Genomic DNA, 12,269 nt, shown 5'->3' with positions numbered 1-12,269 from the left:
GAGCGCCGGGGCGGTTTGCAGCCGGTCGCCCCGCGCCGGCGCCCGCTTGTGCTCCCGGTAGATGTCCGGCAGGGGAAGCTCCCTGGGCGGCGTCAGGGGGGACAGGGCAGCACCCACGTGGTTGCCCATCGGCGTCTCGTCTCGGCCGTCCCCCTCCGGCATGGTCTTCACCAGGAGGTGGGGGAAAGCGCCCGCTGCGGGGCCCGGCAGTGATACGTCCCCCGAGCAGCCGCCCCGAAACCTCAGCGGGTGAAGGACGTGGGGCTGCTCGTTGGCCCCTCTCCACTTCTCGTCCCCGGGAAGCCTGCAGTCCACCAGGACGGGCTGGGGCAGGCCCGGAGGAGCACCCTTGGGCACGTAGACCCGGCTGAACCTCTGCGGTGGGCCGGCAGCGGGGTGCCGGTGGGCGCCGGTGCTGTTCTGCACCACGAGCTGGGGTGTCCTCAGCGAGAAGGTGGTCTGGAGGTGCTCGCTGCGGCTGCTCCAGTCCTCAATGGTGCGCGTGGCGGTCTCCAGCGAGCCACCCACGCTGGCCGTCGACACCATGTCCTTGGCGGCCTGCAGCATCTTCAGCACGTTGGCTTGGGCTGAGCCGGCTGTGACGTCGGGGGTGGGCGCCCGCACGGGGCTCGCCAGGGTCTGGACCCCATTGAAGCAGCTGTAAATGCCCTGCAGAGATAGAGGAATCCCCCGGCCCCGTCAGCAGAGCAGCTGGAGCTCCACGTCCACATCCATCAGCCAGCTCGCCCTTCTATGCACGGTTCTCAGATGCCACCACGCCAGCGGCTGGTTGGGGTGGGTCGAGAAGAACTGGCCTCAGATGACACGGATCAGGCCAAGATCTCTGGCTATTAGGAAAGCCGAGATCTTCACGTGTGCCGTATCCTCCATCCTATCTGATCTCCATGCTGGGGACCCCATGCACGCCAGCTCCACAGACCCCATCCCTGCTCCCACCTCCACCACAGAGCAGCTCCTGTCCCACTGCCCCCATCTCATTCCACAGACCAGTCTGCTTACATGACTGAAAAAGCCTGCTCCCGGTGCCTGCTCGTGGGCATCCCCAGCGATGCCCTGACCAATAATGCATTTCAACACAAGCATCTCCACCAGCAAGCCCCACGCAGGTCCGAGGGGCATCAGCAAAGCCGTGCCCACCTCCACGGCCTGACAGGAGCAAACCTGGGCACCCCAAGAGCCCCGGTGGCTGCACGCTCACCCTACTGATGGCCAGGAGGAAGTCAAGCTTGTGGGACTTGGGGACGGAGTGCCGCAGCTTCCAATAGACGAGGTGCTCCCAGGCGAAGACCAGCAGGCTCAGCCCCATGGCCACCAGCAGCATGTAGAAAACTCCAGCCATGTTGTCGATGTCGAGCTTGCTGCTCATCACCTCGTTCTTCTCATTCTGGCAGATGCCCGACAGCCACACTGTCTCCAGCTTCTGTGTCTCACCTGGCACCACACATGCACAGAGGCAGCGGGTGAAAAACTCCCACCCAAGCCACATCTCCCCAAGCACAGCTCCTGCCTGTCACCATCGCTGGAGGAGGACAAAACCACCCCAGAGCTGGTATCAGCTCAGCCCTCGCCATCGCCCTGCAAGATACTCATGCTTCTCCCAGGCCCTCTCCCTTCTCTCTTCTCCCCTCCATCTTCCTCCTCCCAAGTGCCAGCTAGATACACTCCCTGTCCTGTGATTTGCCTTCTCCTTCCCCCACCCCCAGACCCTCATATAACTTGTGTACGGTGTCTCCAAGCTGACAGCAGGGTCTGAACCCCTCCAAGGGTGCCAGGGACCAAAGCGGCCCACGCCGAGGAGGGCAGACGGCAAGGCCTCATCCTCTGCTGTCCCTGGGCTAATTTGCTGTGCAAAGGTGGGTTTCCAGGGGCTGGAAGACCCTCATGTTGTCCTTTACAAGACTGAAATAAAGACACTTGAAAATGAAACCGGTAGCTTCTCTCTGCCAGCCAGGGCACTGGGGAGGTGGAAGAGGCCAAGGAGGAGCTGGTGGGGCTCGGCGCCACCCACCGTCTCCCAGGAACTGCAGCAGGGCCAGGTCGATGGCCCGCTTCCAGCGCGAGTCCTTCTGCAGGGCGATGCCGTAGCCCGTGGTGGCAAAGACCTTCCCGCTGCCGATGGTCACCAGCTTGCAGCCCTCGTCCTTGCCGGCCATGTAGTTGAGCACCGCCGCGTCGTAGATGAAGGCGTCCAGCTTCCTGCGGCGCCCGGAGAGGGCAGGGTGAGGAGGGGGCCGGGGGTCCCGTCTCGGGGAGCCGCGGCCCATCCGGGGCAGCCGGACGGAGCCACACGCTGCCGGATGGAGCCTCCCCGACTCGGTGGAGATGCTCCCCATTTGGGGGAGCCGTGCCCATCTCGGGGAGCCGTCCCATATTGGGGGGGAGCTGGGGTCTGCACCCCCTTGGGGAGACACCGTGGCGGGGGGGAGGGGGGAGCCGTACCCCATTTTGAGGCTGGTGAGCGCGTCCTCCACCGAGCGCTGGTTGTACTTCACCATGTGGGTGTGCATGTCGGGGTAGTTGCTGCGGATGTTCCTCTCGGTGCTGCCGTTGGGCACGGTGCCGAAGCGGAACGGGGGGTACTGCTCCTGCGGCCGCTGAAACTGCGGGGGGAGCCCCGGGCGGCGGCGTCACGCGGGGCCCCCTCGCCTGCCGGCGCGCGCACCCCCACCGCCTTTCTGAGGGAGAACAGGCTAATTTGCAGTTGTGCCAGGGCCCGGCACCCGCGCTGCCTTCTCCATCCCCGCTTGCGCCCACGGGTGAAGCTCCTTGGGCTGATCCCTGCTCTGCACCCGACCGCCCTGCCCTGGTCCCCATGGATGGAGAAGACGTGCGGGCCGGCGGCGCTGGAGCAGCGCCCGCCGCGTCCCTCGCACCCCGCACCTTCCTGTCGCTCAGCCCCGACACCGTGTCGATGTACTGCTCCTGGATCATGAAGGCGGCCAGGTTGGCSGTGTAGCTGGCGAGGAAGATGACGGCGAAGAAGGCCCAGACGAGCACCATGATCTTGCTGGTGGTGCCCTTGGGGTTCTCGATGGGCACCGAGTTGTTGAAGACCAGGGCCCAGAGCAGCCACACGGACTTGCCGATGGTGAAGGAGGGACCGCCGGGCCCTGGCGGGGAGAGGGACGGGAGCGGGGAGCCGTCAGCCCGGCCAGGGCGGCCCCGCGCCCCCCGCCGCCCCGCTCGCTCACTTTTGCCGCTGCTCAGGTTCTGGTTGTAGCCCACGGGGCTGAAATACTCGAAGACGAAGACGGTGACGGCCACCACCGTGAGGCACATGACGAACATCATCACCCACACGGCCGGGCTGTAGGGCTCTGCAAGGCAGCGGGGAGCCGCTGGGACGCGGAGCCCCGGCGGCCGCCCGGAGCGGGCACCGCGAGGCCGAGGGCCCCGGCCGGGGCCGCGGCGCCGTGCGAAGCCCTGCTCCGCCTCAGCGGGCGTTTTGCTGTTTTTCTCTCGCTGGGACGCCCCAAGAAATCACCCGACTTTTCGTTCGGATTTTACCAGGGCCTTGGCCCACCTCCTCGCCTCGCCGGGCGCTTCGCCCGGTTGTTGTTTAAACCTCGCTCGAGCTCTCAGCACCCGCAGCCTCCTGCGCCGGGAAGTTCCCCAGCCCAAACACGGGATTTGGTGGCGGCTCAGCAACCAGAGCAGAGCCCTCGAGCAGGCTCCAGCGCTGGCAAATCCCCGGCTTCCCTCTAAACCTCCAGCGCCTCCAGCCTGCCTCCGCCGAGCAAGGAACGGAGAGGAAAAGCCATGCCGACCCCAGCCTCGGTTTCCGTAGTAAAAGGATTACTTACGGCACGGGGAGGAGGACGCCACAACGCTCCCGCGCTCGCTCGCGCCCTTGCAGCGCCCCGACAGGCCCTTTCCTTTCGAATGACGACGACTGGCATTTCTAACCCACGTTTGTCAAGAGCACGGGGGGACCCTGCGTGCCCCCGGCCCGCTCTGCTCACCGAGGAAGGCGGAGGGGGAGACGGTGCCGTTGCTCCTGGCCACCATGACGCTGATGCCCGTCTCCACGAAGGGCACGGAGAAGTCCACGATCTCGGAGCGCTCCTCGTTGATGGTGAGCGACCCGATGGCCATGTCCGCTCGCCTGTAGTACACCTGGGAAGGGGCAGCCCACCCTCAGCGGCCGCCGGAGGAAGAGGAGGCGGGCTGAAGGCACCCAGGAGCGCCAGGATGTGTGATCCTCCTCCGGGGCAGCACCTTTGGGAACCGCCTGCACTCGCAGCATCAGCCCGAGCCTCCCTGCGCCCCTCGGGCAGCAATCCCAGCGCTGGAGGTTCGAGTGAGGAATGGTGCTTTGCTGGCTGCCGCGGTGCAGCCGCGGCCGCGCTGAGCTGGACCGGAGCCAGCGCGGCCCGCGCTCCCGTGCGGACGAGGACGTGCCCGAAGGACCGCGCAGGGATCCCCCGGAGAAACTGGGCCGTGAGCTGGCCCTTGCAAAGCCCGCAGGAACACAGGCACGCAACAGGCAGGGCTAAGGGACCCAGACGACCTTCTCCAGGCATTTCCTCACCTCCTGAGTGCTTCATTTTGCAACCTTAACTTTTTTCTTTTTTTTTAAATATTGGCTTATTAAATTAACAGGGAGACCAACACGGCCAGCTGGGGGATGACGAGCTTTCGGTGCTCTGACCACCCTGCCCGTTCCTCCCCGCTAACCCTCAGGCATAACCCCTGGGATCTACAACTGCACCTCCGCTCTTCCTCACGCCGAATTATCCCCTACGCGGAGGACAGCCAAAACCAAACAAGAGTCCAAATGCAGAAACTTTAACCCGTTTCAACAGGAAAATCCCAGCCCGGGCCCTGCCCCCAAGCAAGGCTGGAGAATGACGCCCTGGGACGCCTGGGGGTGGGGGGAATTTGGGGGACGAGCCCTGCCCACCCCTACCTCACCAATCATCCCGTTCCACACCCCGCGGACGATCTTGCCGTGTTTGCCGTTGGTCACCAGGTAGAGGTCGTAGGAGAACTTGACGGCCTTGGCCAGCTTCTTCAGGATGTCGATGCAGAAGCCCTTGCAGCACAGCTTGGTGTAGGGGTCTGCGGGGCCATCGCCGCTGAAACTGCGCCAGGAAAAGTGGGTTAGGACGTCGCCAGGCCCTCCTGGAGGTGCCCTGAGCACCCCAGGGGTTACACAGCACCCTGAGCCGCCCCATCCCCCCTTCCCCTGGTGCCTCCACGGTACCAGCTGCCCAGGGAGCAGGGCCAGAGGTGCTGAGCTTTGCCCCTGCTGCTGAACAGTGAATGGGTTTAGGGTGTTTTACCCCAAATGAGGAAGGAAGAGAAGCCACTGACGAGCTCCCCAAAGCCTCGGGGAAGTGGTGAGCTGAACTCCTGGAGCATCGCCCTGGGCAGGGGGCTTCAAGCCACACCATAGCTGAAGCCCCAGGTTGCAAGAAAGGAGCAGCCTGAGTCGCAGTTCAGTGGCGCCTCTCGTAACGAGGACAGCCAGAAACCCGTAAAACCTCCGCCCAGGCTCAGCCAGCCAGCGTCCGCCTGCACCCGCCGCGTCCCTCTTCGCCTGCACGGCTCGGTGCCGCGCGGCCCGGGGGCCCCGCGCTGCCCCGTCCCCCCGCACCTCCGGGAGGAGTTGGTCTGCTTGCGGCAGGGCACGGTGTTGCGCACGCAGACCCCCGTGCTGGGGTCCGTGTTCTCCACGATGACGAAGGGCCTCTCCTCCAGCGTGGCCACCGTCAGGTGCCGGTTGTCGGCCACGGGTTGCAGGAAGGAGCCGTAGCGGGGCCACACCGGGTACTTCATGTGGATGATGCCTTTCTCCCACTTGCCCACCTGCCGAGGCGGGGAGAGCCCCGTCACCGCCCGGCGAGGCGGCAGCGGGCGCTCGGCGTGGGGAGTCCTGCCGCGTCCTGCCTTTTGCCCTGCGGGTCTCCCAGGGCTCGTTTCTGCCGCACGGCGCCGCGCCGGAGCTCGTGCCTCGGTCACGGCTTCCCGCGCCGCCGCGACCCGCCGGCACGCTCGCGCTCTGCTCCAGCCACCGCGGCGGGAGTTTCCCACCCGGGCCCCCAAAAGCGGGGTTTGTGCCAGCACCGTGAGCAAAAACATGGCCAAGTAGGAACCGAAATGCTTTCAAGGGGCAAAAAAAAGCTCCGCGTGGCTTGCGGCCGGTCTGGAGGCTCGCTCTTCCCCGAAGGCGGCCGTTCGCGGTTTGAAATCTTTTGGAACTTCGCAGCCACCAATTTGAGGGGGAAAAAGGAAAGGGAGGCGTGCAGCCCCGCCGCCCAGGCACCCCGCAGGCCGCCCACGCGGTTTTGACCACGAGGCAAGAGCCCACCGGGCGCCCTTCCCGGCCGCGAGCGTGCGCCGGGCGCCGGCTGGAGCGGGGCCGGGCAGCTCCACCACGAAGCTGCGGTAGGAGACTGCCGCGGGCTGCTCCGCGCGCCGGGGCTGGGGGTGTCCGCGCCGCCCCGCGTCGGCAGAGGCAACACCGAAGCCGCCCTCGGCTGTGCAGGGTGCAGCCTGTCCCGGGGCAGGGGCGCAGCCTCCCGCAGCCCAGCCCAGCGGGTCCCCCGCAGGTCCCTACCATCTCCCAGAGCCGGTGCTGGTTGAGCGAGATGACCACCATGGTGGGCCGCACCAGGTAGCCGCCCTCGTTGAAGGAGAAGTCCCTGTGCTCCCAGGTCACGTTGAGGAGGTGCCTGCCGGGGCGACAGCAGTGCCGTGAGCCTGAGCGGCCCCCGTCGACCCCGTGGCACATCTCCATCCTCCCTTGCTGCCGACTGGGGCCTCATGGCCACCGCTCCCGGAGTTGGACATGGTGAGACACGTGGGTGGGAGCAACCAAAGAAAGGAAAAACCCCAGCGGCACCAGGGTCAGCCGCAAGCAGCCTGGCGCCGTCCTGCTCCCAGCTAGTGCCGTGGCTCTGCCACCGGCTCCCTCCTCCTCCTCCTCCCTGCTCCTCCTCACTTCATCCACTGCAAAGCGAGGACGCTTGCAGCAACGATGCTCTAGGGCGCCCCACCATCCCACGTGGAGGCTTTGCTCCCCAAGGCTCACCGGTAGAAGCTGCTGTTGGTGGTGGTGCTGGCAGGTGCCCGGCAGTCGCGTCCCACATCCGGGAGGTAGCCGTGGGCCCGGAAGAAGCTGGCCGCCCCCATGGCGATGATGGCCACACCGTCCCGCACCTTCTGGCGCAGGCTCAACTTCCAGCTCTCCGTCACCACGCTGATGAGGCCCACGGGGAAGGAGGTGGGCAGCCGTTCCGTGTTGCCCACCGTCAGGCTGGGAACGATCCACACGTAGCCCGGCCCCACCAGGCCAGCCTGCTCTGCCATCTCAAAGAGGTACTCGGCCTCCTGGCGCGAGCAGTAGACGAGGAGCACCTGGGCATCGAGCTGCCGCAGGAGACGCTGCGTCCGTGAGTTGCTCTGCTCCTGGCTCATCTCGAAGGTCAGCACGTCCTGAAGCTCCCAGCCGAAGTAGCTGGCATCCGTGAAGGAGCGGATGACGTCCAGGAAGATGTTGTAGCCGGGGTACAGGCTGGTGATGACGGCAAAGGAGCCCCAGTCGTATTCCTCCAAGACCTTGAAGATCACCTGAATTTGCTGCTCAATGGAGACACCCAGCTGAAGGAAAGCTGATCCGGGCTCCTGCAGGAGAAGATAAGCCCAGTGGGGAGGAGAAGGTTGGCACCCAGGTCCTGTGGCTGGGGCTTCTCGCCTGCAAACCTTGAATTCACCCCGAAGAGGAGCTCAGGGGGCTGAGAGCTGGTGAGGCCCAACGCCTGGAGTCACCAAAAATGGGACCGATGCATCCTCACCCTCTGCAGCCTCTTCTCTCCCCTGTTTCTAGGATTACTTCTCTCTTTGACCAAAAATTCATCCAGTGCTTTCCAAAGCACACCAATAATTTCCCCTTAAATCACGAGCACGAAGAGGGGGGCAAATACTCTGCTGGGCAGATAAATCCCATTCCAGCCTCTGGACCGCGACCTGCTCCCGGAGCCCCTTGACTGCGCCTTCCCTCCCACCCCACCTCCCCAGCCATCTGGCCTCTCATTAGCAAATCTTAATTGATCTGATTCCGTCTTAAATGATTCAGTGAACGGCATTTGCAGAAGGTCATGAAAAGGCAGCAGCGTTCTGCCGTGCTGACGGCCTCCATCGCCAGCCAAGTGTTTCTGCTGTCGGGGCGTTGGTCTGCCTGGAGTGGGTGAATCCCCAAGGGATTCATCGCAGGAGAAGGGGGATCTGCAACGTGGCTGAGGAAGAGGAGGGCAGGCCTTCGAACGGGTCCCCTCACTGCCCCTGGAAACACCCGCCTTGGAGCAGGCTATAGAAAAATATCCAGTCCGCAGCAAAGTCACGGCTCTCTTACAGCCCCGTGGGGCCACACCTGAGCCCACTGCGCCCGCTGACACCCACCCGCGGCCCCGGGCAGGCTGGGGCGCCTGGGGGCACTTGCTGGGGCAGGGCTGGCTGCCCCTGCAGGGCAGGCAGCCGGTCCCTGTCCAGCCTCCCCGATCAGGGGGGAGGAATAACCTGCAGAGGTGAGATCCGGGGGCTAGAGCCCCCAAAAGCTCCGGGAAACCAAAATATTAAAACCAAAAACATCCAGACAGTGGAGGCGACGGGCCGGTATCAGTATTTGCAAGCTGCCTTGCCAAAATGCAAACTCCCCAAGCAGCAGGCTGCCGCTGGTGCCAGGGAAGGCCGGCAGGAGCAGGACCCCTGCGGGCACCAAAGCTGCGCAGAGCCACAGGAGGAGGAGATACGAGAGAAACCCGGCCGGAGGGAAGCCCATCGGCGATGGCCCGCCGAGCCTGCTCGGTGCCCTGCTGCAGCCCCGGTTCCACATCTCCCGACACCGGGGATGCTGCCACCCCCTAGAGCAGCGGGGCAGGCCAGGGATGCGGCTGCCCTGGTCTGTGCGAGGGTATGGGAGATGGGCCGGAAGGGACCAGGGAAGGTCACTTCTTGAGGTCCCCTGCAATGGGCCCCCATGGCACAAACCAGCAGTGACCCTGATGTCCAACTCTGCTCCCCTTAAAAGGCTCTGATAAGCCCCATTCCCTCCATCCCCCTGGCAGGAGCCACCAGGGAGAAGTCTCACCTTCGGAGTGAGGACCACAGCAGAGCCTCCGCTGATGCTGATGACGGGGACCTGCATCTGGGAGGAGATGAAGTCCAGGATCTGGGCCACGGCCTCCGTCCCCACGTTGTCCTCGAAGACGATGCCGTGGATCTTGTGGCTGGCGAGGATGTTGCAGATCTGGGTGAGCAGGGTGCTGGGGTTGGTGTTGTTCACCACGACCGTGATGGGCTGGATCTCCAGGGGCATGTCCAGGAAGCTCTGGGGACTGAGGCGGGAGCGGATGTGCAGCGGGTAGGACGTGCCCCCGAACACCACGGCCACGTTGACCACGGGCTCCTCGGGGCCGGGCAGCAGGATGTCGGTGAAGACGGCCGAGCAGCCCAGCACCATCGACAGTAGCAGGGTGTGCGCCGGCGCTCTGCCCATGTCCGCCGCCGCGTCCCTGCGAGGACGGCACAGAGCCCATCACACCCGTGGCCCCCGGCGCCAAAACCCATTAACCCTTGGCAGCCGGAGCTCCCCGGGAGCATCCGCAGGAAGGAGAGGCGCCCCGGGGCCGGTGTGGGGAGATGCTCCTGGGGAGGAGGTTGGGGCGGCTCCGTAGCCCCGGTGCTTCCCCCGAGCCCCAGCCAGCGCCGCGCGCTCAGCCGGAGTGCTCCCTGCCTTCCCTTCCCATCGCGATATATATATGTATATATACGTATACGTTGCAGGCTGACGAGCCGCCTTTGGTTCCACTGACTCCCGGACTGAGCACCCAGGGTGACAACGCTACATATAAAACGTGGCCGGCCCAGGCACGGCTCTCGCTGGAGCTTCGTTCGAGGAATAACTCATTTTTGGCTTGCCGGGGCCGGTGGCCCGTTCACGCTGGCCCGTAGCCACGTCTCCAACAGCCGGGGACCCTCCTCCGCGAGCCGGCCGTGCACGGTGCACGTTCGAGGCGCCCAGCGCCCGGGGCTGGGCTCTCGCCTCCGGAGAGGCCGGGCAGGGGTGCTGCCGCGGGCCGCCGGAGCGAGCGCCGGAGCGAGCGCGCAGCCGCCGGCGCTCCTTGGCCGGAGAGGGTGGCCGGTGAGTCATGCTGGCAGCGTCCCACGCTACGGCACGGCACCGGGGCGGGTCGAGCCGCTCGCTCCTCGCTGCGAATTTCCAAGTATTTTTAGTCCCGTGATAAATAATTCATCGGGAATCCGGCATCAGCTACCGGAGGCGAGAGGAAGGGGAACGCCGCACTGCCCAAAACGAAGCGAGCGCCCTCCCGGCGAGGCCGCCGGCACGTGCCCCGGGCAGCGCTGCACCGATGGACAGACGGACGGACACGCTGCTCCCCTCGCCCCAGAGCAGCCCCTGCCCCGGGGCTCCGGAAGGGAATGAAGATCGCAGGAAGGGTGGAAATAGGGAGAGCGGAGGGACGCGGCCAGGCTCGGGATGCAAAGTGCAACAAGAGCCTCCGACGGAGCCGGCGCGACCCACAGCCCTTGTCTCTTAAACGGGAGCGAGCTCAAGAGCGACTGGGCCCGGGAAAACGCGACTTTGGAGGGAGGGGAGAGGAAAAGCAAACTGCAGAAAGATGACGGAGACAGAAGAGGAAAAATAGCCACGAAAGCCGTTCCCCACGTTCCCGCACCAGCCGGGCTGCGGCAAAGCTGCACAGGGCCCCGGGCAGCTGTAGGCAACGTGCAGGGTCTGCGCCCGGCCCGGGCGCCCGCCGGGATGCTGCACGGAGGCCAAGCCGGAGCCTGGCGCTTCCCCCCGCCGGCTCGGCCACGGCTCGGCAAGGGGCCACCGCTGCCCCTTGGCCAGCCAGTCTAGCGGGGGCTAGGGCAAGCTGGCCCATGTTCTGGGGCTAGAAAAAAGAATAAATAAAATCCCTCTGGAGTTTTTAATCCCCATTTTCCAACCCCTTTAAGCAAGCACCGCAGAAGCACTTTCTGGGAAAATTATCGAAAAGGTGGATTTTGCGCCCTGGGCGCTGCTGCGGGAAGGGACGGCTGCCGAGGCAGGAGCAGGGCCTCGCCGGGGCCGGGCGGCTGCCGAGCGCATCCCGGCCGGGAGCCGGGGCTCCGCCGTGCCTCCGCCCCGGCCGCCTCCCTGGGGACCGGAGGGCCGGCATGGAGCTGCCCTGTTGCACCCATTTTTTTGTTGCTTTGGGATATTTTTAAGCAGGTAAAAACCTTTTCCTAAACACAGTTTCACCTGGCAAATAAACACTTAGAGAAACCAGCTTTTAAAGGCACCAGTCAAGCTCTTACATTCCTGCATCCCCCTAAAATATCATTTTAATGCAACAGGGAAAGTTTGCTCCTAATTTTATACCTCCTTTTCGTCCTCCATCCACCCCTCCCTCCCTCCCTGGATCGGCGACGGAAGGCAGCCGGCAGGGGAGAGATCATGCAGATATTTCGACCTTAGGGACGGAAGAAATGAAGTCCTGAAATGCAAAACACCTCTCCGGGAAAGGGAAATCTTATCTCAAAAACCCTCCAAGCCTGAAGCCACAGAGAACACAGGGCGCGCGGGGAGGCGAGAGGGACGGTGCTGCTGAGGGATTTAAAGGACAAAATGAACCCGAACCTCCAGGGAAGTGCAAGAGGAGCCGTGCCAGGGAGACCAGGGAGGGCACGGGTTTGCGCGAGGGTTCGTCATTGCCCGGATGAGCGACACCCCCGCAGCGCAAGGACGCCTCGGCAGAGCCCCCCAAAAGGCAGGAAAGCAGCAAAAATCTCCCCAAAGTGCCAGGTCCTCGCCAGCCCCTTCCTGCTGTCCCTGTCCCCACGCGGGGGGAATCCGCAGGGGAAAGCGCTGGCAGCCCCCAGGCCCCTCTGGCGAGCGCCGTCTCCTTTCAACCTTCATCTGCCACCAGCCAGCATCACCCCGCAGCCCTCCTCTTCCTCGCCGGCACCTGCGGCAGCAACAGTTGCGGGGCACCCACCGCGCCGCTGCGAAGCCCCAGCCGCCGGCCCGGGCGCTCGCGCCCACCCAAACGCGGCTTAGGAAGGTCGAATATGGATTAACCCCAAATAAACACCAAAGCGTCCTGCCGCCTGCTGGGTTACGCAAGGCGGCGGGGGGACGGCGGGGCGGCGGGATGCCTCCTCTCCTTTTGCTCTCCTCTTTCTCCCCCCCCCCCAAAAAAAAAGACAGAACGAGATCCCCTTAAATTAAAGCCCTAAAA

The 12,269-nt window shown here is 64.7% G+C and overlaps 1 protein-coding gene across 1 annotated transcript in view; it reads right to left on the bottom strand.

Annotated features, from left to right (window-relative positions):
• Positions 1 to 9,520, bottom strand: part of GRIN2C (glutamate ionotropic receptor NMDA type subunit 2C) — a 13,034-nt gene extending 3,514 nt beyond the window's left edge. Inside the window, exons 1-12 of the mRNA XM_085304833.1 lie at positions 9,113 to 9,520; positions 7,058 to 7,650; positions 6,584 to 6,698; positions 5,621 to 5,832; positions 4,931 to 5,099; positions 3,984 to 4,137; positions 3,213 to 3,338; positions 2,902 to 3,131; positions 2,461 to 2,621; positions 2,030 to 2,217; positions 1,220 to 1,452; positions 13 to 669 (exon numbers count right to left, since the gene is read on the bottom strand). Coding sequence (XP_085160959.1) covers positions 13 to 669; positions 1,220 to 1,452; positions 2,030 to 2,217; positions 2,461 to 2,621; positions 2,902 to 3,131; positions 3,213 to 3,338; positions 3,984 to 4,137; positions 4,931 to 5,099; positions 5,621 to 5,832; positions 6,584 to 6,698; positions 7,058 to 7,650; positions 9,113 to 9,520 — 3,246 coding nt within the window. The remainder of the gene's footprint in view (positions 1 to 12; positions 670 to 1,219; positions 1,453 to 2,029; positions 2,218 to 2,460; positions 2,622 to 2,901; positions 3,132 to 3,212; positions 3,339 to 3,983; positions 4,138 to 4,930; positions 5,100 to 5,620; positions 5,833 to 6,583; positions 6,699 to 7,057; positions 7,651 to 9,112) is intronic.
• Positions 9,521 to 12,269: the final 2,749 nt, after the last annotated feature.

The sequence above is a fragment of the Rhea americana genome, unplaced genomic scaffold (genome assembly GCF_003343005.1).
Source record: "Rhea americana isolate MKP2758 unplaced genomic scaffold, rheAme1 scaffold_21, whole genome shotgun sequence".
NCBI lineage: Eukaryota > Metazoa > Chordata > Aves > Rheiformes > Rheidae > Rhea > Rhea americana.
The sequence above is the reverse complement of the archived record's forward strand: the minus strand, read 5'-3'. Positions and strand labels throughout refer to the sequence as shown.